This window comes from Cervus elaphus, chromosome 22 (assembly GCF_910594005.1).
Source record: "Cervus elaphus chromosome 22, mCerEla1.1, whole genome shotgun sequence".
NCBI classification, from domain to species: domain Eukaryota; kingdom Metazoa; phylum Chordata; class Mammalia; order Artiodactyla; family Cervidae; genus Cervus; species Cervus elaphus.
Genome location: NC_057836.1, coordinates 47,464,272 through 47,488,727, shown reverse-complemented (window position 1 = coordinate 47,488,727; position 24,456 = coordinate 47,464,272). Strand labels below are relative to the sequence as shown.

Genomic DNA, 24,456 nt, shown 5'->3' with positions numbered 1-24,456 from the left:
CTATATAGCTATCCAACAGCTCACCTCATTCATAGCTATCATAGCATCTGTCATTTTTTTTTTAACATTTATTTCTTCACTTGTTTCTCTGTTCCTCTCTGCAAGAATGATTTGAAAGTAGAAAACAAATTGTTCATATCCATATCTACAGCATCTGGCTGAACAACATCTACAGAGTAGACCCTCCCTAAATGCTTTGTTTGAATTAAATGACTGGATTTGGGGAGCTGACATGAACCCAAACAGCCAGCAGCAGGTGGCAGGAAGCATAACCACATAAGCTAGTTCTTGTGCTGGGAGGCCTTATGCTTTCCAGAAAGCCCAAACAAGGCGGGTGGGGAACCAAACAAAGAAGAGAAGCACATTCATTCTGCTTTCCTGCACCCTTCTCTCTTTCCCCACACTGCACACAGGCTCTGAGCCACTCATGCCCCTGAAGAGTGCTGCCCCATCCGGGCTCCCTCGGCCACTGCTGGGCACCTCACTCTACCCGGGGGATGAGCCCATGCCCACCAGGGCTTTCCTCATCCTACCTTTAGATCAGATACGTCTCTGTAGCACTGCTCAGAGCGGGTGTGGTCCGACAGCTGAACGTTCCAGAAGCAGGGCAGCTGATACACGAGGAAGGGGTTTTGTTTGATGACAGCGTTGAAAATGTCCTGGGAGATAAAAGCCAGAGACAACAGTCAACCAGTCACATGGGCTCAGCTTGTGATGCTGGCTCTCGAGGCACGACATCTCTCCTGTGCAATCTCTCATGAGCCTCCTGCTTGGAGCACAGGCTGGCTTGCCCTGCTGGGCATTTCCCGTGCCTTTTATCTCTAGAAACCAAGCATTCCTGTTTGGCTAGATCCCCCTACACTGGGGCGAATGCCCCACGCTGACTTGACGCTCACAGGTCCTGCTGGTCTGAGTGATCCCCTTCCAGCAAAGGGACAAGGGGGCAGACAAAGAGCATCTTCTCCACTCGAGCTGGTATATAATAAATGAAGTCGCTTTTCTGGCCCTCTTGTCACCTCACAGAGGGACCCCGTGTCATCCATCCCGAGCCTCCTGGAGAGGAAACTGTGTGATGACAAGTCGCTTCGCTGATTCAGGGGCTGAGACAAATGATACATCCTGCTTCAGCCGCATTTCCTGGGGCTCTGGGCAGACTTGAAGATGGATGTGCCTGGGGCTCCTGTGGGCCAGGGGGCCTGTATCTGCGCTCTCCATCTCCAAAGTCAACTCTGACTTTTCTATGGGGCTTTCCTCTCTTTCCAGCTTTTCTCCAAGCTCCTGCACCAGCAGGCTATGCTTATTAACTAGCTGCTGACAGGTGGTGCCGGAAGGTGAATTATGGGTCTTCACGGAAGGAGATGGCTGAATAAACCATCCTCATTGGACATGGACATGCAATTGCTAGCTTTTGGGGACACGCTCAAGTCATTGTGACCCAACTTGAAATATGATGATGGAGGACAATTTTCCCCTCAGGTTTAAAACACCTACCTGGGTAATTTTTAACTCATTCATTATACCATATCTCCTGTTTGAAAAAGGAAATTAGTTTCTGGCTGCTTGGGAAATACTGAATAATAACAATGCTAAAAAAAAAAAATAGTAAAGTAACCCTACAGAGTTTCTTGTTTCCTTCATACTAGAAAACTCCAAGAATTCAGTGAATCAGGCAGCTGAATGATGAACAAAAACAAGGAGAGTGGGCTTACTTTTTGGTTGAACAGGAAAGGATAACATTCAGCAAACTCAGAGATATCTTTACATTTCGAGATGGCCACATATAACATGGGAATCTCAGAATCAAGATGTGTAACCCTAGTAGATTCAAAGTCAAAGGCTCAGCGAAAATGAGAAGTGGGGATTTTATGAATTTATGTTAGTTGCTTGCTGTAGTTCATGGACTTTTTCAGACTGCCTGGATTAAAAGCTGATTTCACCAGCCAAGGAGGTTTGTCCCTTCTATTTAAATTCATTCCCCTTGAGGATGGGGGTCACAGTATAGGAGCTAAGCAAAAGGCTTGGCTTTAAAAGTTAGATTCTATTTGCCACGAAGGCAAATGAAATCTTGTCCGGGAAATATGCCTTGGCATTTCGGAATCTCAGGGGGCAGGCACTGTGCATTCTACATTGAGGTGAAGACCGTGACCTCCTCTTAACACACCAAATTATCATTTACTTGTGAGTTGACATCAATAAACTATGAACTTTCTGAGGCCAAGGATTCTGTCCTTCATTTATCCCTGTAATCCTATTTCTGAAGATAGTTCCTGGCATGCACAGTGTGCAGGAAAAAGTGTGATAAACACAGATGAACAAGGGGAATGAACTAAGGAGAGGGCTGTGGTCTTAGGCTGGCAAGAATGAGGCAGATCTATCCAAGTGTGAAGTCATGCAAGAGCTGGAAAAACAATGTAGACCCAGCCACATGCAGGTTTGAGAAGCAGCATACCAGGGGGCTTGGGAATAACCGTACTTTCTAGACTGGTGACTCACCTGGTCAGCTAAGGACGTAGAGAGCATGCCCATCAGCTCCCTCTCTGCGGTCAGCCTCCACATCTGCTCCCACTTCATCTTCCGCAGCTTATCTAGAAGCAGCAGGATCACCCCTGGACAACAGCATAGGATGAAACAGAGGTAAAAAACCACAGATAAGAGAGAGAGCCAGGCACACCTGACCATGTGTTTCAGAGACGAGCATGCCTGGGTTCACCCCAGGCTCTGCCAGGTACTTGGTAGGAGACAATAAATAGTCTTTCTGAAATATCCTCACTGTATTTAGAACATTAACATAGATCGCAGAAGCCGCTGCAGGGATCAAGTGAGATGGGCAAAGGAGCCTAGCGCTCCCTGGAGATGGATGGTGATGATGGTCACACAACATGGTGAATGTACCTAATGTCATTGAATTGTACACTTAAAGACGGTTAAAACGGCATTTTTATGTTTTGTATATTTTACCACCAGAAAAAAGAAAAAAAGAGCCTAGCACTGCACACCAACATATGGTACATACCCTGTAAACACAGATTCTCTCCTGTTTTCCCCAGATAAATGACAAGCTACCGAGGGTTAGCTGATAGATGGTGTTTGTACAAACTGTGTCATTCATCTTTACAGAAACAAAGCAGATCCTCTCTGACTTTATTATGGGTGTGTCTTTGCCAATTTGCTTTATACCGCCTGACAAGCCAGATGAGCTCATTGCAGCATTGCTGCTTTTAATAGCTGTCTTTGGCCCAATGCATTAGGCACAGGTAGAAAGTATGGTGAAGGCTGTGCTGATTCTGGGTGTTCAAGATGGGGCCCTAAGAGCCTTCCAAGTTCATAAGAAGCTAATTGTCAGAGGTTGCTTCCTCCTCCTCCCCTCTACCTTCTTTTTTTGGGGATGGTTTATGGGAGAAACTTGAGTGAATGGGGGACTGTATAGGAAGGGAAGGGATTTCCTGGTGGCTCAGTGGTAAAGAATCTACCTGCCAATGCAGGAGATATGGATTTGATCCCTGGGTCAGAAAGATCCCCTGGAGAGGGAAATGGCAACCCACTCCAGTATTCTTGTCCAGGGGAAATCCCATGGAAATTCCCATGGAAGGGAAACTGTCATTTTATGCACCTTTGTATTTTTAAAAATGTTAAAAACAACTAAATGTAGTATTCAGGTAAAAATAAATTAGTAAAAGTCTAAAAAGAAAAGTGCATTTTTTGGCTTAGCCGAATAGCTTAGGAGCGAGTGTCCACTAACTGGTTGGTGAGCGTATGCAGAGAAGGTACACAGCAGAGAACACAAACTGCCAAAGGACGCCCCTGCAGGCTACTGCAGTTAATTTGGTGGATGGAATTGTGGCACCCATGGGCTCCCAAATCAATCCTCCTCAGGAAGCCTTAGCTCAGCAGAACAGTCAGTGGAGAAAACTCCGGGCAGCTGAAAAATGATCTTACTTGATACCTAGTACATACATTTCTAAGATTGTTGGAAAGAAACCGATTCCCCAAATCACACATAAATGTCAACACTGAGAGACTTTTTTAAAAAACTTACTCCAGTGGAACATATTTGGAGAAAAAAGTATATTTACTGTTTTGTGAAAGGTGTTTGGTCCATTGGGTAGAGTTGAAATTAAAAAAATACATATATATGGTTATGGCAAGAATGGGCTAATACACAGAGATCTGAACTTGTAAGTCTAAAGGGCAAATCATACCTATTGTGCATCTCCCTGGCGCTTTGTTAGGTTTTTTGTGCACATGGATAAGCTAGATATTGTCACCCTTATTTTGTAGGAGGGGAGGCTGAGGGGGGTTGACGCTGGGTCAGACACTTGAACAGTTCACTGTGCAAGAGCAGTTCTATGAGATCCAAAGTCAGATCTGCCTGACTCCAAAGCCAGAGCTTCTTCAGCGACACCACACAGACCAGAGTCCCAGCAATGCCTCTGTGGAGTTCTGTGACTCAGACCAAGACTTGTTCTTTTTCTGACTTTTGGTTTCTACCTGGGTTGTTGTAGTTTAGTTGCTAAGTTGTGTCTGACTCTTTTTCGACCCCATGGACTGTAGCCTATCAGGCTCCTCTGTCCATGGGGTTTTGCAGGCTGGAGTGGGTTGTCATTTCCTTCTCCAGGGGACCTTCCTGACCCAGGGATTGAACTCTCATGTCTTCTGCGTTGCAGGCCGATTCTTTACCATTGAGCCACCAGGGTTACTTGCCCTTGCAAACTCAGAAAACTGTCACATGCCCTAGGGGTAGGCTGGTAAATGTTTAACCATAAGCCCTGCAAAAAATGCCAAGAAGGCTAAGTGGTTGTCTGAGGAGGTCTTACAAAGAGCTGAGAAAAGGAGAGAAGGGAAAGACAAAGGAGAAAGGGAAAGATATACCCAACAGAATGCTGCAGAGTTCCAGAAAATACTAAGGAGAGAGAAGAAAGCCTTCATAAGTAAACAATGCAAAGAAATAGAGGAAAACAATAGAATGGGAAAGACTAGAGATCTCTTCAGGAAAATTGGAGATACCAAGAGAAAATTTCATGCAAAGATTGGCACAATAAAGGACAGAAATTGTATGGGCTTAACAGAAGAGATTAAGAAAAAGTGGCAAGAATACACAGGAAAAGTATACAAAAAAGTCTTAATGACCTGGATAACCACAATGATATGGTCACTCACCTAGAGCCAGACATCCTGGAATGTGAAGTCAAATGGGCCTTAGAAAGCATTACTATGAAAAAAGCTAGTGGAGGTGATGGAATTCCAGCTGAGCTATTTCAAACCTCAAAAGATGATGCTGTTAAAGTGCTGCACTCAATATGCCAGCAAATTTGGAAAACTCAGCAGTGGCCACAGGACTGTGAAAGGTCAGTTTTTACTCCAATTCCAAAGAAGGGCAATGCCAAAGAATGTTCAAACTACCATATAACTGTGTTCATTTCACATGCTAGCAAGGTAATGCTCAAAATCCTTCAAGCTAGGCTTCAGCAGTACGTGAACTGAGAACTTCCAGATGTACAAGTTGGGATTAGAAAAGGCAGAAGAACCAGAGCTCAAACTGCCAACATCCGTTGGATCATAGATAAAACAAGAGAATTTCAGAAAACCATCTACTTCTGCTTCATTGACTATGCTAAAGCCTTTGACTGTGTGGATCACAACAAACTGTGGAAAATTCTGAAAGAGATGTGAATACCAGACCACTTGACCTGCCTCCTGAGAAATCTGTATGCAGGTAAAGAAGCAACAGTTAGAACCGGACATGGAAGAACTGACTGGTTCTAAATTGGGAAAGGAGTACATTAAGACTGTATATTGTCACCCTGCTTATTTAACTTATATGCAGAGTACATCATGTGAAATGTTGGGCTGGATGAATCACAAGTGGGAATCAAGATTGCCAGGAGAAATATCAACAACCTCAGATACGTGAATGATACCACCCTAATGGCAGAAGGCAAAGACGAACTAAAGTACTTCTTGATGAGGGTTAAAGAGGAGAGTGAAAAAGCTGGCTTAAAACTCAGCATTCAAAAAATTAAGATCATGGCATCCAGTCCCATCACTTCATGGCAAATAGATGGGGAAAAAGTGGAAACAGTGACAGATTTTATTTTCTTGGGCTCCAAAATCACTACGGATGGTAACTGCAGTCATGAAATTAAAAGACACTTGTTCTTTGGAAGGAAAACTATGACAAACCTAGACAGAGTATTAAAAAGCAGAGATAGCACTTTGGTGACAAAAGTCCGTATAGTCAAAACTATGGTTTTCCCAGTAGTCATGTACAGATGTGTGAGTTGGACCATAAGGAAGGCTGAGCACCAAAGACTTGATGCTTTCAAACTGTGGTGCTGGAGAAGACTCTTGAGAGTCTCCTGGACTGCAAGGAGATCAAACCTGTCAATCCTAAAGGAAATTCACTCTGAATATTCATTGGAAGGACTGAAGCTGAAGCTCCAATACTTCAAAAGTGTCTGGTATAAGCCATGATTTATGATTTTCTACCTTGAAATAAAGATTCCATGACATTTAAAAAAATTACTGAGTACAGTAGAAACTGTTCTCAATACTGCTGACTTCAGAAATATTGATAATAAATGTCTACACCCACTCATTTATTTATGAACCTAAATTCATTGGTCTTTCTAAAAACCTCCTTGTGCATGTAGAATGCACTGGACACTTAAAAACTGTGAGATATTGCCAGGTCCATATTGCTTCTTAGTCTTTTGTCAATAGGTAGCTTAAGACTCTTGAGAGTCCCTTGGACTGCAAGGAGATCAAACCAGTCAATCCTGAAGGAAATCAACCCTGAGTATTCATTGGAAGGATTGATGCTAAAGCTCCAATACTTTGGCCACCTAATGCGAAGAACTGACTCATTGGAAAAGACCCTGATGCTGGGAAAGATTGAAGGCAGGAGGAGAACGGGATGACAGAGGATGAGATGGTTGGATGGCACTACCAACTCAATGGACATGAGTTTGAGCAAATTCCGGGAGATGGTGAAGGACAGGGAAGCCTGGCGTTCTGCAGTCCATGGGGTCACAAAGAGTCGGACTCGACTCGACTGAGCGACTGAACAGCAACACCTTAGGGGGTCATCAGCTAAGCACGTGTGTGACTAGGATGTCCCTTGGGGATATTGCAAGCGGCTGCCAAGGCATACAACCCACAGGAAATAAAAAAAAGAAGATCGAAGGAAAGAAAATACACTCCAGGGCTTCCTGATGGCTCAGTGGTAAAGAATCCACCTGTCAATGCAGGAGACATGAGTCTGATTCCTATCAGGAAAGATCCCACATGCCGCAGGGCAACTAAGCCTGTGCACCACTGGTATTGAACCTGTGTTCTGAAGCCCGGAAGCCACGACTACAGAAGCCTGCACTCCAGAGCCGCAACAAAAGCCATCTCAACAATGAGCTCACATATCGCAGCTAGAGAGTGCGTCCCACTTGCCACAACTAGAGAGAAGTCTGCTCAGCAGTGATGACCCAGCACAGTAAAAAAAAGAAATTAATCATTTAAGAAAAAGAAAATACACTCTAAGTATTTACAATCATGTACATAATTGTGTCTTCAAGCAGCTAAGGAGTCTGTTAGGCTGTTAAATATAATCACATGGATATGCATTTGTAAGAGAATCTTCGTGTTTCGTCAAAGGTGGGGAATTTGTACCCAGATTATAGAAGAGCTGAAAAACATTTCCAAGGGAACCACAACTCTCAGTACTTATTGACCTCACTCTAACAGTGCTGAGAGTTGCCCTGATAAATGATTGTGAAGGTCTCTGGAAATATGAAGTGGTACATAAAAGCTTGTAAATAACAGTTACAGAAACTATAGATTTCTTCATTAAGGTACCTAATTATCACTCATTGAACTTGCTTGATTCCCACTTGAATTAACACAAATTAACGGGCATGCACGCAATGTGGGAGGAAGCTTTTTCAGTGAACCCTAGTTAAAAATGATGAAAATGGCTTCTTCTGCAATTGGACCTTTTCAAGCTGAAACAACACAGCTTTGGCTTTGGAATATGGGCCCCAGGACAGAGATTGACACTGCTTCCTGCTGTCAGGGGGACAGAGGTGCCAAAAAGCTTGACTCTGGCCTTTGCCTGGCATTTGCTGCTACGTGATTTGCCATTTCTATTCTTGCCATTGGGGTCTGGGAGCAAAGAGCGAGCCCTTGGCCCCGGAGGCCAGTGCTCTGCACGGAGGCAGCATGCCTGGAATTTGAAAGGCCCTCCCAGTGGAGCTGGCTGGTATGTGTGGGGCTTGCACAGCCTTACCTTCTGCTGCTGTGCTGGGAGCTTAAGAGACTAACACTAAATAAATAAATGAATAAATAAATGAAAAATCAAAGGCTTCTCCTGTGAACATCTGGTCCAGTAGTGGGGCGTTTCATCCCTGGATCAGAGGACAATGTTTCTTTTTCCCAAACTGAATATGTAATAACAGCTTGGTAGCCAATATGGCAGGGAGAGGAGGCTGGATGTGAATATGCAGACAGAATATAATGCTTTTTTAAAAAAATGAGCCAGATACTATTTTTTTTTTTTTAAACCAATGCAACTGCAAGAGAGAAGCAGAATAAAAATGGTGACAAGCTGATAAGTGTCACCTACTATTCATTAAGCAACTTCTGTATCTGAAAGACAAGTTGCATGACCTAGATGACCTCCGACTCTTATGATGAGCCGGCTAGGTTCATGGAATTATTCCCATTTTTGAGATGAAGAAACTAAGGCTCGTGTCTAGCTGGTAGGTGACCAAATTCATCTCACTCTTAGCCCTGTGGTCTCTTGAGCTACACCAGACCATCTTGTGGTATGTGTGTGTCTGTGTACATGACCATAGTAAATACGGTGAGACTTTGCTGAATCTGTGACCTGAAGCCAAAACAAGTCAGGCAGCCCCTAGAGGAACAGTTAGTGAATGTCTGAAGGATTCTGCGAAGACCACAGGCCAAAATCAGATTGCATGTGTCAGAACCTGGAGGAAACCAAGCATTCAAAGACAGGAGAGGCAGGGAGCCTTGAGTGACTGAGGCTGCTCGTGTAGGTGGGGTCTGAACCTGTAAAAGGGACCATGGGTTGCAGCCAAGAATACTTTAAAGCACTGTGCTATTCCATAGCTAACATGTCAATTCCCCTCCCACATGGCACAGAAATCCTCTTCTTTCTGTATCTGAGTCCACAACTAACCTCTTAGCCTGTGCTGTACCACCTCCTGCAGACCAGGAGAATCCCTTAAAACCCTTCCAGCAAAGGGAAGACCTCAAGCTCGTATTAAAGAAAATCTGCTGTTTAAGAGGAGGTTCTGGGATTTTCCTCGTGTTTCACTAGCTAAGACTCTATGCTCCAGGGAGTCTGGGTTTGATCCTTGGCCAGGGAACTGGATCCCACATGCCACAACTAAAGATTGCATACCACAATTAAAAAGATCACCGTGACTCAGTGCTAAAGAATCTTCCTGTAATGCAGGAGATGCAAGAGACACAGGTTCTATCCCTGGGTTGGGAAGACCCCCTGAAGGAGGAAATGGCAACCGACTCCAGTATTCTTGTCTGGGAAATCTCAAGGACATGGGAGCCTGGCGGGGTATAGTCCATAGGATCGAAAAGAGTTGGACATGACTTAACAACTGAGAATACACGCTGCAACGAAGATCAAAGATCCTTTGTGCTACAACTAAGACCTGGCACAAATAAATACTTAGTGTAAAAAAAAAGTAAAAAATGAGGAGGTTCTGCCTCTGCTTTCTTTCTTTCTTTCCATGCAGTCTGCTTTCACACTTCAGCCAAGCTAAAGAATATGACTGGGACAGACTAGGTCAATTCCAATCACGTGCTTCCTTAAATCAGTAGAAGAAACTGAGGTACAAAGTGGCTACCTGATGCCTTTGACCAGTGGAGAACAAATTTCAGATTAAACCTTTTATTCCCAGAGGCAGTGTTTCCCACAGTATGTTCCATGGCCTGCTGCAGGATGCTAACAGACGTTATGGGAAGCAGGGTCTGCATTGTTAAATAAGTTTAGGAGATAAGGGGTTAAATACAGTTAAACTGTGTTGGTTTTATCAATGTGCCTCATGAATCTCAAAGGTGGTAACCACATCTACACTGTCTAGATTTATTTACCAGGACCTTTCCCCCAGGAAACTGGTAGAATATTGCTTTTTCCCTTTGCCTGAGTCCTCTCTGGCTTCTGTCTGCATTTTCTCAGCGCTCTGCCTGCACTTTAAGGGCTGATATATGAAAATGGAAATCTATCCCTTGGTTCTTCTTTTAGCCCTTCCGGTTGCTTTGCTGGCTTCAATCAAAGAAACAAAACTAAAAGTGGAGATGGAGTGGTTGTCTACACAGGAGCCTCTGGGGAAGATGCCGGCTCCCATCCCAGAAATGTTTATGACAATGTCCCACATAATTCTGACTTTCCTCTCTTCTGCTTTGAAGCACTAGAGTTCTCTTCTTATGCATGATGACCCAATAGAAGGTGAGTTTATTAAAATTCACTTAATTAAAAATCCCCTGCTGATTTTACCTAGGACTTACTTTTGATCATATAAATTAAAAGGTTCTACTTTTCACTTTTTAAGTGTTTTCCTTCTCAAAAACTCTCTATCAGAGGGAGAGAAAATGGAAATCCTCTCTCCTGAAGCATTCCCTGACTTTGCTGGGGTTTCTGAAAGTGTGAATGGATGAAGCATAAAAAGCAGCTCTATCTTAATAAAAGGCTAGTGGTCATTCACTCACTCACTCATTCATTCATTCAATAAATGTCTATCAAGTGACTTTTACATGCTAGGCACTAGGTATACGAAGAACAACAACACAGTAGTCCCTGCTCTCAAGAGCCTGGAGGTGTTTGGGGCGCTGAAATAAGAAAGGTGTGTTTCAGGCAAGCAAGGTTGGTTCAAAAAGAGGTGAGTTCAGATCTCACACCACTGGGAGTGGTCCTTTAAGAGAATAAAATGTTACCATAATCTCTTCTTCCCAAGGAACAGAGCCAAGAACATAAAGGGGTTCAGTTCAGTTCAGGTCAGTAGCTCAGTCTGCTGACTCTTTGCGATCCCATGAATCACAGCACGCCAGGCCTCCCTGTCCATCACCAACTCCTGGAGTTTACTCAAACTCATGTCCATTGAGGCAGTGACGCCATCCAGCCATCTCATCCTCTGTTGTCCCCTTCTCCTCCTGCTCCCAATCCTTCCCAGCATCAGGTCTTTTCCAATGAGTATAAAGGGTTTGGTGGCTGGCAAATAACTTTTAACCACTCCTTTTATAAGTGAACTTATATTGAAGTGTTATTAATATATACACTCATAGAAGTAAATAGATCTTAAGTACACAGTGTGATGAATTTTCACAAAGTGAAATCACTGTTTTAACTGGAACTTGGACTAAGAAACAGAACATCACAGAAAGACCAGCATCTCTCTTACTGTCGGCTCAAAGTCACATATATACACACCACCCTGCTGTGATCCTGAATTCTCACACCACAGTTCAGTTTCATCAGGTTCTGCCAGCTAGCCGGTGAGCGCTCAGTCATGTCCAACTCTCTGCAACCCCATGGACTGAACTCCCTCCAGACTCCTCTGTCTTTGGAATTTTCCTGGCCAGGAATACTGGAGCACATTGCCATTTCCTACTCCAGGGGATCTTCTGGACGCAGGGATCAAGCCTGTGTCTCTTGTGTCTCCTACATTGACAAGTGGATTCTTTACCAACTGTGGCACCTGGGATATCTCATCAGGTTCTGAATTATATATAAATTGAATCATACAGTATGGACTCCTTTTATGCCTGGCCTTTTGGCTCAATATTACTTCTGTGAAACCCATATTACTGCATGTCATTGCAGTCTGTTCACTTAACGCTGCATTGTTACCTACACTAAGAATATCTCTCACCCTACTTATCCATTACATTGCTGACAGACATGTAGGTTGTTTTCAGTTCTGAAAGCTGATATAACATTCTGGAACGTGTCTTTCGGTGTCACAGGTATGCATTTCTGCTGAGTGCAAACCTACTGTACTTAAGGTAGTTATTAAAGACTTCAGCCCATCTCTTTCAGTTTGAAGAAAGTGTTTTTTTGGATTTGTATGGGGAAAAATACAGAGTGTCCAAGATTTTGATCTTAAAATGACCACTGAACAAAACGGGACATATTATGGTGCTTAGAAAAGTCAGGGGTGGGTGCAAAAGCCGAGGACGGTGCCGAGCCTGCCTAGGGGTCCTAAGGCCCACAGACTTTCTATCAGGAACCGAAAAATAACTACTCCATGAAGAGAAGGCAGATCTGCTGCCCGGCTTGTCGGCATGCAGATTTTAATTTTTAACAAATAATGAGTCTGCATCTCCCTACCAGTCTGGCTAGATGCTTCGCTGAACAAGATGATGTCTCATTTGCTCACCAAGAAGGGCGAGACGGCTCGGGAGGCCGAGCGGTGTGGACCAGCTGAACGTGCATTAGAGCCTGACTGAACATCGTGCTAATGGACAGCGGAAGGGCGAGGAGCATTTCTGCAAATTCCAGCTTAAACAAAGTGAACCCACACGGAAGGGCACCCTACATATCCTCATCACTCACTCACTCACACGCTTGACAGAAAAGTAGGCGCTGAAAGAACAGCCGGTGAAGAATGGAGAGCTCACGGCCTTCAGAAGGAATCGCTTGGGATCCCTGGTGGCTGGTTTCCCACTGGAAACATCGCAACGGACCAGAGGGAGGGAGGCAGGAGGGGGCGGTCCTCTCGGCACACTCTCGGATCTGGGCAGTGCTTCCAGTGGGGCCTGACTCCCACCCCCTGCAGCTTCCTCCAGGCAGCTACCCTTCACAGCTCAAAGTCTCAACTGGTGTCTGACAGCATCACCTCCTTCGCATCCTGTTATGGGCTGAACTATGTCCTCCCCCTAATTCATATGCTGGAGTCCTAACCCCCACCTAGGACCTCAGGATGTGACTATAATCGGAGGGAGGGTCTTCAAAGAAGTGTTAAAGTCATGAGTGTGGGCCCTAATCCAAAAGGAACAGTTATCCTTATGAGAGGAGGCCATCTGGACAGACAGGCAGAGAGGGATGACCACGTGAACACACCAGGAGAAGACAGCCGTCTTGTGAGTAAAGGCTGGAGGCCTCAGAAAGAACCAACCCTTGATCTTGGACTTTCAGCCTCCAGAACTGTAAGAAAATAAATTCTGCTAAGCTGCCCAATCCATGGTCCTTAGTTACAGCGGCCTCAGGAAACTAACACCTATCTCTTGGCCCAGAGCTGGTAACAGTGACTGCTTCTGCTGGTCTCTGCGGCCTCAGCCTGCTTGCTGACACATCAATGCTCTCTGTCCACTCCATAAACAGTCCTTTCATTAAAAGAACTGGAATTAATCTGATAAGATGATGGGGTCCTATTACACATGTTATTTTATTTAATCCCCTGGACTGCCCCCATTGAAACTGGAATGACCATGCTTATTCTGGGCTTGCCTGGTGGTTCGTGGTAAAGAATCTGCCTGCCAAAGCAGAAGACACAAGTTTGATCCCTGGGTCAGGAAGATCCCCTGGAGAAGGAAATGGAAACTCAAGTATTCTTGCCTGGGAAATCCCATGGACAGAGAAGCCTGGCAGGCTACAATTCATGCAAAGAGTTGGCCATGACTTACTGACTAAACAACAACAACAACAATGCTTATTTTATGGATAAGGAAATTGAGGCTCGGAGAGGTCATACAGCTCCTGAGTGGGAGAGCTGGAATTTCCACTGAGGTCTTCCTGACCCCAATGGCAGTGTGGCTGACTGACTCTGCAGGCCTGCAGCATGCTGAATAAACAGGCCGTCTCTTTGACTCAAAGGCCAATAATGCTGTATTGTTTACCTACGCTGTGATTATATCTCACCCTGGTTATACATTACTTTGCTAATGGATATGTGAGTGGTTTCCAATTTTGAAAGCTGACATAATATTCTTGAACATGTCTTTTGGTGTCATAGGTATGCATTTCTGTTGAGTTCAAACCTACTATAGTTAAGTCAGTTATTAAAGATTCTTCGGCTTGTCCCAGTTTGAATAAGAAGCCCATCGAGTGGGAAGGCCTCACAGACATCATCCAGGGCAATCTCTTAATTTGCCACAGAGAAATCAAGACTCAGAGAAGCGAGCTCAATGTCCTAGAGCCAGGACGCTCATGCAAGTGGCAGAATCAGGATTTGAGTGGAAGTCTTCTGACTCCAGTTTCAGCACTTTTTGTTGCTTCCCTGACTAGTTTGAGAAAGACGGCAAGAAGAGAGTCCCCTCTCAAGTCCCACACTTGGATCACCTGGGGGAATCGACACAAAGATTGGAGTAAGGTCCCAGCATCCATCCACATGTCAGCTCCCTGTTTACCAGCTCTATGACCTTGGCCATGTGCCCTAATTACTGCTCTATGTACTCCTCTGTAAAATAGGTATAAATAATGATTCATAGGACCATGGCAAGGATTAAATAAAACAGACCACTTAGCATAATGACTAATACAAAGGCTTTGTGGTTGTTTAGTTGCTAAATCATGTTGGTCTCTTTTGCAACCCCATGGACTGTAGCTCACCAGGCTCCGGTGTCCATTGGATTTTCCAGGCAAGAATACTGGAGTGGGTTGTCATTTCCTTCTCCAGAGGATCTTACCGACCCAGGGATCGAACCCAGGTCTCCTGCATTGTAGGCAGATTCTTTACCATCTAAGCCACCAGGGAAGCCCAACACAAAGGGTAGTCTCAATTAAATAAGAGCCATTGGTACTGCCTGGGGAAGATTTTTTTAAAACCCAAACTAAGGTCCTATTCTCCTGTAGACACCAAATGCATAGGACTGTGGTGAGGATTAAAGAAGATAAAACAGACCACTCAGCACAGTGCCTAATACAAAGGCTTTGTTGCTGTTTAGCTGCTAAATCATGTCCAACTGTTTTTTAATTCCATAGACTGTAGCCTATTTGGCTTCTCTGTCCACGGACTTCCCAAGGCAAGAATACTGGAGTGGGTTGCTATTTCCTTCTCCAGGGGATCTTCCTGACCCAGGGATTGAACCCTAGTCTTCTGCTCTGGCAGGTGGATTGTTTACCACTGAGCCATCAGGGAAGCCCAATACAAAGGCTGGTCTCAATTAAATAAGAGCTATGGTTGCTACCTGGGGCAGATGTTTTTAAAACTCAAAATAAGTTCCTATTCTCTTGTAGGCACCAAAGCCACCACTCATAAGCTGACCAAAAATAAATGATGGCGGTGACAGCTAACAAAGCTGGCAGCACACCGCTGCTTGGTGCCTGCCCGGCCCCAGGCCCCAGGCATCACCCCTCCTCCTTACAACATCCCAGAAACACTCAGTAAGTACGAGGCTAATAAGGAAGGACCCAGATTCATATATAGTTTCCTCCGGCTCCCAAGCCCATGCATTCTCTAATACACTGTTGATGAGACAAAACGAAAATGAAAGTGTTAGTAGATCAATCGTGCCCAACTCTTTGCAACCCTGTGGACTGTGGCCCACCAGGCTCATCAGTCCATGAAATTCTTCAGGCAAGAATACCAGAGTGGGTAACTATCCCCTTTTCCAGGGGATCTTCCTGACCCAGGGATTGAACCTGGGTCTCCCGCATTATAGGCAGATTTTTTGCCACGTGAGCCACCAGGGAAGCCCATAAGATAAAGCAGGATGTGACTAGTATAGGAAACTAGATGCAGAAAAGCACTAGGTGACCAATCAATGTGTGACATTAAAACATTAAAATGCACAGTGAGTGTAGATACATACAGGCTGTCATGCATCTCACTGACTTTGTACCCACAGCTTCCGACACTATCTACAGCACACAGTAAGTCTGCTCATTCAAGCATAATGACCTGCACTGGTGTTGAATGGAACTGAATTCTCTCCAGGGAGTTGGATCTCAATAAGCAAGTGCCCAGAGCAGAGGCGGGGCTGAGATGGTTCTTCTATTAAGGTAAATCCGTATTGTACCAAAGCCGACTTCAATGGGACATTTCAATCCATGAAATCCATGTCCCCTTGTTTCCCAGCACAACCACAGTTCTAGAGAAGGCTTTGGACTTGGCCGAGCGCTAGCTCTGTAGTGTCAAAAAGACTTAGAAGCCAAAGATGCGGGTTAATTCTGGATCCATTACTTGTTTTTCATAGAACCTGGGGCCTGTGGGTGAATGTCTGTAAACATCTCTTTGTTGTCACTGTTCAGTTGCTCAGTTGTGTCTGACTTTTTGCGACTCCATGGACTGCAGCATGCCAGGCTTCCCTGTCCATCACCATCTCCTGGAGCTTGCTCAAACTCCTGTCTATTGAATGCCATCCAACCATCTTGTCCTCTGTTGTCCCCTTCTCCTCCTGCCTTCAATCTTTCCCAGCATCAGGGTCTTTTTTAATGAGTCAGCTCTTTACATCAGGTGGCCAAAGTACTGGAGTTTCAACTTCAGCATCAGTCCTTCCAATGGATATTCAGGACTGATTTCCTTTAGGATGGACTAGTTGGATCTCCTTGCAGTCCAAGAGACTCTCAAGAGTCTTCTCTAACACCACAGTTCAAAAGCATCAATTCTTCAGCACTCAGCTTTCTTCATAGTCCAACTCTCACATCCATACATGACTACTGGGAAAACCATAGCTTTCACTATGCTGACCTTTGTTGGCAAAGTGATGTCTCTGCTTTTCAGTATGCTGTCTAGGTTTGTCATAGCTTTTCTTCCAAGGAGCAAATCTCTTTTAATTTCATGGCTGTAGTCATCATCTGCAGTGATTTTGGAACCCAAGAAAATAAAGTTTGTCACTGTTTCCATTGTTTCCCCATGTATTTGCCATGAACTAATGGGACCAGATGCCATGATCTTAGTTTTTTGAATGTTAGGTAAACTTCTCTTACCTAACCTGTAAAATGGTTATGGTGATACTGCATTTATTTTTTTCACTCAATGGATACCTGCTGAGAGACTCGGATATACCAGAACCCATTCTGCAAACAGAAATACTTATATTCATGGAGGCTTCAGGCAAACAGAGAAAAGACAGTAAACAAAGTAGGTAGGTTAAACATACAGGATGACATATGATAATGACAAAGTAGAGAAAGCCAAGGGGACTCAGGTGGGGGGACTATTGAGATTTTCAATGGGTGGTTGGCAAAGGCTTCTCTGAGAAGGGATATGATTCAAGCAAAGAATTGCAGGAGGCGCGGGAGCATGCCAGGCTGATACAAGGCAAGAACTCAGGCAGAATCAGCGACAAGTGCAAAGGCCCTGAGCGAACTGACTGACTGCAGCAGCAGTGAGGAGCGCCTGCCTCCCGGGTTGCTGTGAAAGTTAAACAAGATAATAACCCATTTGAAATATCACATTCATAACAAGTGCTCAATAAACGTTAGCTAGGACTATTAATGTTATTCCTGTGGGCACACAAAGGCCCTGATTTACTGGAAAGTGACTCCAGCAGGCGAGGAGGCCATGGTCACCCTTTGGGGTCGGGACCTTCACTAATGAATGGGCTATGTGCTCTCTGCCAGCCTGATGTGGCAAAACCATGGGCTGTCCAGTTCCTGGGAGAGGATTTCCTGTAAACTGGATTAGCAGGGCATGCATTGAGTGCTGGGGAAAAAGAAGGAAGAACTAATAATAAACCCGGCTTTGTTGTGGTGTTGTGTGGTGTCAATTATTCTAAAGAATGTGGAAAGCGATCCCTGGTTCAAGCTTTTGGGCAAGAGTGATCAATGTCCTTCACTTGATAATTTTTCTAGCATTCAATAACACAGAAAGAAGGAAGGAGAGGTGGGGGATGGTGAAGCCAAGTCCTTCATCCTTTTAAGGAGCTCTTTAATGCAGGGTGAAATTTTTCCCTGGAAACTAATTTCTGCTTCTCTTAAATGGGGGAGGGAAAGCATGTGGTGAGAGCTGAACCTGTCAGCAATTGTTCAGGGGGGATTCTCAGGAATCATGTAACTAAAGGGGATCCCAGGTGGATAGACTCTGTATTGGGAGGCTGGGGACCAGAAGATAAAGGAATTTGCTGGCCTCCTGATGTTGGCTTTTAAGGGCATGCAGTTATCCTAAGCTATGCTTACTTCCCCCCCCCCCCCCCGGCCCCCAAGGTTTCTTATAATTGGTCTCTTCAAGACAATGATGAATCTATTTAAAATCATGCAACTATACTTTAAAAACCAACCAACTAACCTCATGGAAAACGAGATCATATTTGTGGTTAACAGAGGTGGCAGGTGTGGGGGGTGAACTGGATGAAGGTGGTCACAAGGTACAAACTTCCTGTTATAAGAAGAGTAAGTGCTAGTGATGTAGTATACACGTATTAGTAACACTGCTATATGCTACATGTGAACAAAATAAATTAAATGTTAATAAAATAAATTCTAGGAATTCTCATCACAAGGAAATTTTTTTCCCTTTCTATTTTGTATCCATATGAGATGATGGATGTTCACTGAACTTACTGTGGTGATCATTTCATGACATATGTAAGTGAAATCAGTATGCTGTACACCTTAAACTTATACAGGGCTGTATGTCAGTTATATGTCAATAATACTGAAACAAAAAAACCCATGAAATTCTGAGCTCTTCTCCCTCTTGTCTTCCTTTACCCGCTTCCCTCTCTGCTTCTTGCCCTTCCCAGCCTTCTCTCTGAATGCCTTCCTGGACCCTGTAGCACAACTGGCCACACACAACCCCACCCATAAGCTAGTCCCTTACGCTGCTCACCTTGCTTCTTGGGGTCCCCTCTAGAGGATGAGTTCTCTGAGGCAGGGAGAACCCATCCCTATGGCAGACCTGGCAGACAGATCCAGAGAACACTTATGACTTGAGCTGATAAACAAATGAATGAGCTCGGAAATAAGAGAGAACCTGCCCAGAGGTACCCAACGGAGGTTCAGTTAATATCTACTGAATGGCTAATGGTAAAAAGGGCTTTGATATATGCAAGTAAACTGGTTAAAGACAGAGATCTGAGAAGCCCTGTGGAGCATAGTAAGCTTGTCCTGGAAGGGTGGCCAGGACAAATCAGACCAAGAAGTCAGAACACCGCTCCTGTATTAAATGACTGTCCATCTCCCAATCATAGTGAAAGGTGTCACAACTTTGCATCAGAAAGCTCCTCAGGCCATCTCCTTAGCCCACTTGCTAACTCTGGGCCAAAGCAGAGGGTTTTGGAAAGAGCTAGGGTTGGAAGTCAGGCAGACCTGGGTCTGAATCTGGTCTCTGATGCTCCCTAGTTGTGTGATGCTGGGACAGCCACTTACTGTCTCGGTTCTCAGAGACGTGAAATGGGGGCAGCAAATACAGCTCTTTTCTCCAGAGGCAAGATTCTCTCTGGGGATAGTCTGCCCTGTGAGGAGTTACTTCTGTGGCTCTGTCCTTCAAATACAATATTATACTTCAGTTATACAAAGATTTTAACATACCTGTTGGTGATAATTCCAAAGGGAGGCAATGGGGGAAGAGGACGGTAAGATAAAACAGTAGAAGGTGCTGGAATGGCCATGCTCCACAGTCCAGAGCCATCTGGAGTATCTCACCTGAGTGCTGGAAGGAGCCACAGGAGGCCAGAGGCGGGGAGATGATGCAAATATCTGACTAGGAAATACTGAAGGGCGAGTGAAGGCTACTGGGAGTGCCTTTCACCCCAGTCATTTAAGTCACAGCTGGGACACAGAATTGGGAAGGTCTCCCTCAATGTCCTACAATCGTATGAACATTTGGAGAGAGTATCAGATACGGCGGGCAAAGCAAACACACTGATAAACGGCTTACTGAGATGCAAGTGGGGGCATGTCCTGTAAAATCAGCATTGAATGAGTAATGATACATGGGAATTGATTTTATAATAGTCATTATTACTAATTACTAATGGACAAAAGATCACTGATGCTCTCAGCTAGAGGCTTCTTTACCACCGTGTTAGAGAACAAAATCCACACTCCAAAGCATGTCATCTCAGCCCAGGAGGCTCTTGCATGACTCCCAGTCTCACCTCCAGCTTCTCCTGCCCCTCAGTTCTAGAACAAGGCAAGGGTGTACCTCCAGTCAGGGCTCTTGTGCTCTTGATTCCAGATCAGGCCCACCGTCGGCTCCAATGCACCCTTCAGGTCTCAGCTCAAACAGCATCCCCTCAAGAGAAGTCTGTCCTGATATCCTCACCCACAGAGTCCTGGTTCATTACTTCAGGGAGTAATCACAACCTGTAACTCCTATCTTTCTTCCCTCCCTCTGTCTCTTCCTTATAGGTGGGGAGTGAAGATTTCAACAAATCGCATACATACATGAGAACCATTCCTTTCCTCTTTGTTTTTGGGGACATCTCTCTCCAGTCCTGAATATTCATTGGCAGGACTGATGCTGAAGCTGAAACTCCAATACTTTGGCCACCTGATGCGAAGAACTGACTCAATGGAAAAAGCTGATGCTGGGAAACATTGAAGGCAGGAGGAGAAGGGGACAACAGAGGATGAGATGGTTGGATGGCATCACCGACTCAATGGACATGAGTTTGAGCAAGTTCTGGGAGTTGGTGATGGACAGGGAGGCCTGGTGTGCTGCAGTCCATGGGGTCGCAAAGACTCGGAAACGACTGAGTGAACTGAACTCTCCAGTTAACTGCAGGACTAAATCTCAAGCAATTCTGTCCTTCTTTCGGTGCCTAGAAATGAAATCATATACCTGCACAATAATTAAGGTAGGAGAAGATAACCAATATTGATGGAGCATCTACACTAGTTATCACCTGCCTGTCAATGCAAGAGACTCGGTTCGATTCCTGGGTCAGGAAGATTCCCTGGAGAAGGGCATGGCAATCCACTTCACTATTCATGCCTGGAGAATCCCACGACAGAGGAGCCTGGAGGGCTACAACTCTTTGTTGGACATGACTGAAGCTACAAAGAGGGCGGGCGCACATACGCACGCGCGCACACACACACACACACACACACACACACTAATTCTAGATCATTGGATTCTGTGCTATGCTTACAATAGCTTCTTTAATCCTCACAATAGCCTATTAAGGACATCTTCCTAGTCCCATTTTCCTGATGTAGAAAACTGAGTAGCAGAGGTAACATCTTGATCCAAGCCTGAATTCCCCAAATTATGCTCTTTCTCCTAAACTACAAGCTTTCCCTGGTCATCTTTTTCTGAAAAGGCCAGACTGTATATATATTTTTGGCATTGTGAGCCAAAAAGTCTCTGCAGCAACTGCCCAACTTCTGCCATTTCAACCCCAAAGCAGCCACAGACAACACCAAAATGAATGGTGTGGCTGTGTATCACTCAATCTTAATTACTAGACACAGAAATTTGAATTTTATATATTTCTTCTTTTTTTATGTGCCATAAAACATAACTTGCCTTTTGATTTTTTCCTCAATTATTAAAAATATGAAAACCATTCCTCGCTTGAGACAGACAAAAGCAGGTGCTGGGTAAATCTGGCATGAACCAATCCCTGCTGTAAAGAGTTAAGCATTCCTCAGGAAGATATTAAATCAACTCTGAATAAGATTAAGAGTTACATGTTTCCTCAGTATATTTGCCTGCTACTCCAGCTTGATGCTAGGGTTTTTAATTTTTTTGAACCAAGAGCCATGTTTTCTACTTCTTTTCTTGCCTCCCTTGAACAAGCTTCCTGGATGGCTCAGACAGTAAAGAATCTGCTTGCAATGCAGGAGACCCCGGTTTGATCTATCAGTCAGGAAGATCCCCTGGAGGAGGAAATGGCAACCCATTCCAGTATTGTTGCCTGGAGAAATCCACGGACAGAGGAGCCTGGCGGGCTATCGTCCACGGGGTCGAAAAGAGTTGGACATGACTGAGAGACTAACACTCACTTTGACAGAGATGAGGAGGAGCCTCCCTACACCACGCTGGGCACACAGTCTAGCCTGGATGAACACATGTGGTTCTAGTCAGCAAAGCCTGCCTGAAAAGAGCAGCGTCAGGGGCCCAGAGATGGGCCACTTCTCTCGAATAATTGTCTGAGCTGAGACTCCCTTACTTGTAGCAGGTCCCACAAGGCTGCAGTAACCAATTCAAGATCAGCCATGCCATTCTGATTCAAATACATCTGACCTGCTGGGGCAAAAAGTCAACTGTGATCTAAGAGGAGATTCAGTAACTGTGGGCTTGGGGGACAGGGCAGGGGTGGGCAGAGGGGATGCTCAGCTGTAAAGGTTGCTGAAAACCACCAGCAGGCTGCTCCCTCCCCTTCTACTGTCACTCACATTTTTTGCCAGCTTCCATCAGTCCCAGAGAAAGCACAGGATCGTAATCCAGACAAGAGCCAGGTGCAAATCAACCCTTGGAAGGGGCATTCCTGCACCCCTTTTCCCGACAAGTAGCCCAAGGGCGGTCTCCATCTGGGCATTTATGTATGATAATCTCTTGCAATTTCTCCTAAGTTTTCTTTCAGTTTTCAATATTATTGAGGAATAACTGACCCATAGCTGTGTATGCTTACAGTGTCCAATCATGATGATATGGTATATACTGCAGAATGATCCTCAAGATAATTAGCACATCCATCACCTCACACAGGTAACTCTCCAAAAGAACCGAAATCAGTATCTTGAAGAGATATCCACACACCATTTCACTGCAACATTATAGCCAAGATATGGAAAAACCTACATGTTCCTCAAGGATGAAGGATAAAAGAAAAATATCATATATATATATATATGAAGATCAAAGATGAAATGTTTCCTCAGTGTGGGTATAAACAATGCATACACATGCACACACACACCAGAAAATTATTTAGCCTTAAAAAAAAAAAGCAATCCTGCCATTTGTAATACCAGGGATGAATGTGAAGGGCATTTCATTGTCCTACGTCCTTCCTGACAGTAGCCTTTCAAGGTCAGGATTCTGGTGTCACTTAAGCATCCCCATAGCCTAGTTGGGGGAATGGTATTATTCATAGCTAATACTCAAGATATCTTCCTGAATGAATATACAGAAATTCAAACAGCTATGGAGTTCCAGAGTCTGGTGATGGTTAGGAAAACAGGACAAAGAGAATAAAGAAGAGGGAAAGAAGGTTACAAAAAAAGGTACCAATGTGTTTTTCTAATGCAATATTTGCAAAGATAAGCACACATTTCTATCTAGTAGACAGGAATCACCTCCATGCTTTTACTTTTTTTGTTGAAGTATAATTGACTTGGAGTATTATATTAGTTTTAGATGTATACCTGCATGATTTTGGGTTTCCCACGGGCTCAGGGGTAAAGAATTTGCCTGCAATGCAGGAGATGTGGGTTTCATCCCTGGGTTGGGAAGATCCTCTAGAGAAGGAAATGGCAACCCACTCCAGTACTCTGGCCTGGAAAGAGACAAGAGGAGTCTGGTGGGCTATAGCCCATGGACTCAAGAAGAGTTAGATATGACTTAGAGATTAAACAACAACAACAAAAAACTGCATGGTTTTAGAAACTACTAATAGAGGGGTCCCATATCACAGGTTCTGATGATTTAAGGAGAGCCTTGGATTCAGAGCTTTTTAAAATTTCCTCAGGTGATTTCCATGTATAGCCATGATTCTGAAGGATGTTCTAAAGAATGACTTTTGAATAAACATATAAACCTTGCAAAGAATATATTGAGAACTGAATGAAATAAAGCATGAAAAGCACTTAGCAGAGACTTGGCACAAAGTCAGTGCTCAGTGAATGTTAGTTGGTGATATGAACATGTGTGTATATATATGGGTTCTCAATTAAAGGATGGCAACAGGTTCACAGGATGGTTCTCAGCTGTCTAGTCCTGTGTATTAAGGAAGGGTCTCTTCTGAGCAAATGCTCCACCAATCTGAAGCCCTGAAGCACCAAGAAGAGACTGGAAGGTAGGCTGAAGCACTGGGCTCTGTGGTCTGCTGCTGCTAAGTTGCTTCCGCCGTGTCTGACTCTGTGTGACCCAATAGACGGCAGCCCATCAGGCTCCCCTGTCCCTGGGAGTCTCCAGGCAAAAACACCGAAGAGGGTTGCTATTTCCTTCTCCAATGCAGGAAAGTGAAACATGAAAGTCAAGTCGCTCAGTCGTGTCCGACTCTTAGCGACCCCATGGACCGCAGTCTACCAGGCTCCTCCATCCATGGGATTTTCCAGGCAAGAGTACTGGAGTGGGGCGCCATTGCCTTCTCCGGCTCTGTGGTCTACTAGCTGCCAACTTGTGGAGTCGATAAGCCTCTCTGCAGCTCCATCGGCTCCTCTGTAATGGGGATTACGTGAGCTAATGCACATGAATGCATGAGTCAAATCGAAGAGCTGGGGACTGTGAACTCACGAGACCTCCAGGAAATCAGATGCCTCTTCTCCCCATAAATATGCCTTCACAGAAACCGTGCACCGAATAAACACAATTTTCTTTACGGCAGGAGGATTCAGGATCACATCTCCCCTTCTCTCCCTTGCACTGCAAA

The 24,456-nt window shown here is 44.6% G+C and overlaps 1 protein-coding gene across 2 annotated transcripts in view; it reads right to left on the bottom strand.

Annotated features, from left to right (window-relative positions):
* The window catches only part of LARGE1 (LARGE xylosyl- and glucuronyltransferase 1), a 591,484-nt gene that overhangs the window by 84,809 nt on the left and 482,219 nt on the right, over window positions 1-24,456 (bottom strand). For both annotated transcript variants that reach the window (XM_043880667.1, XM_043880668.1), the window contains 2 exons: window positions 2,494-2,606; window positions 534-659 (listed from right to left, as the gene is read on the bottom strand). In XM_043880667.1, coding sequence (XP_043736602.1) covers window positions 534-659; window positions 2,494-2,606 — 239 coding nt within the window. The remainder of the gene's footprint in view (window positions 1-533; window positions 660-2,493; window positions 2,607-24,456) is intronic.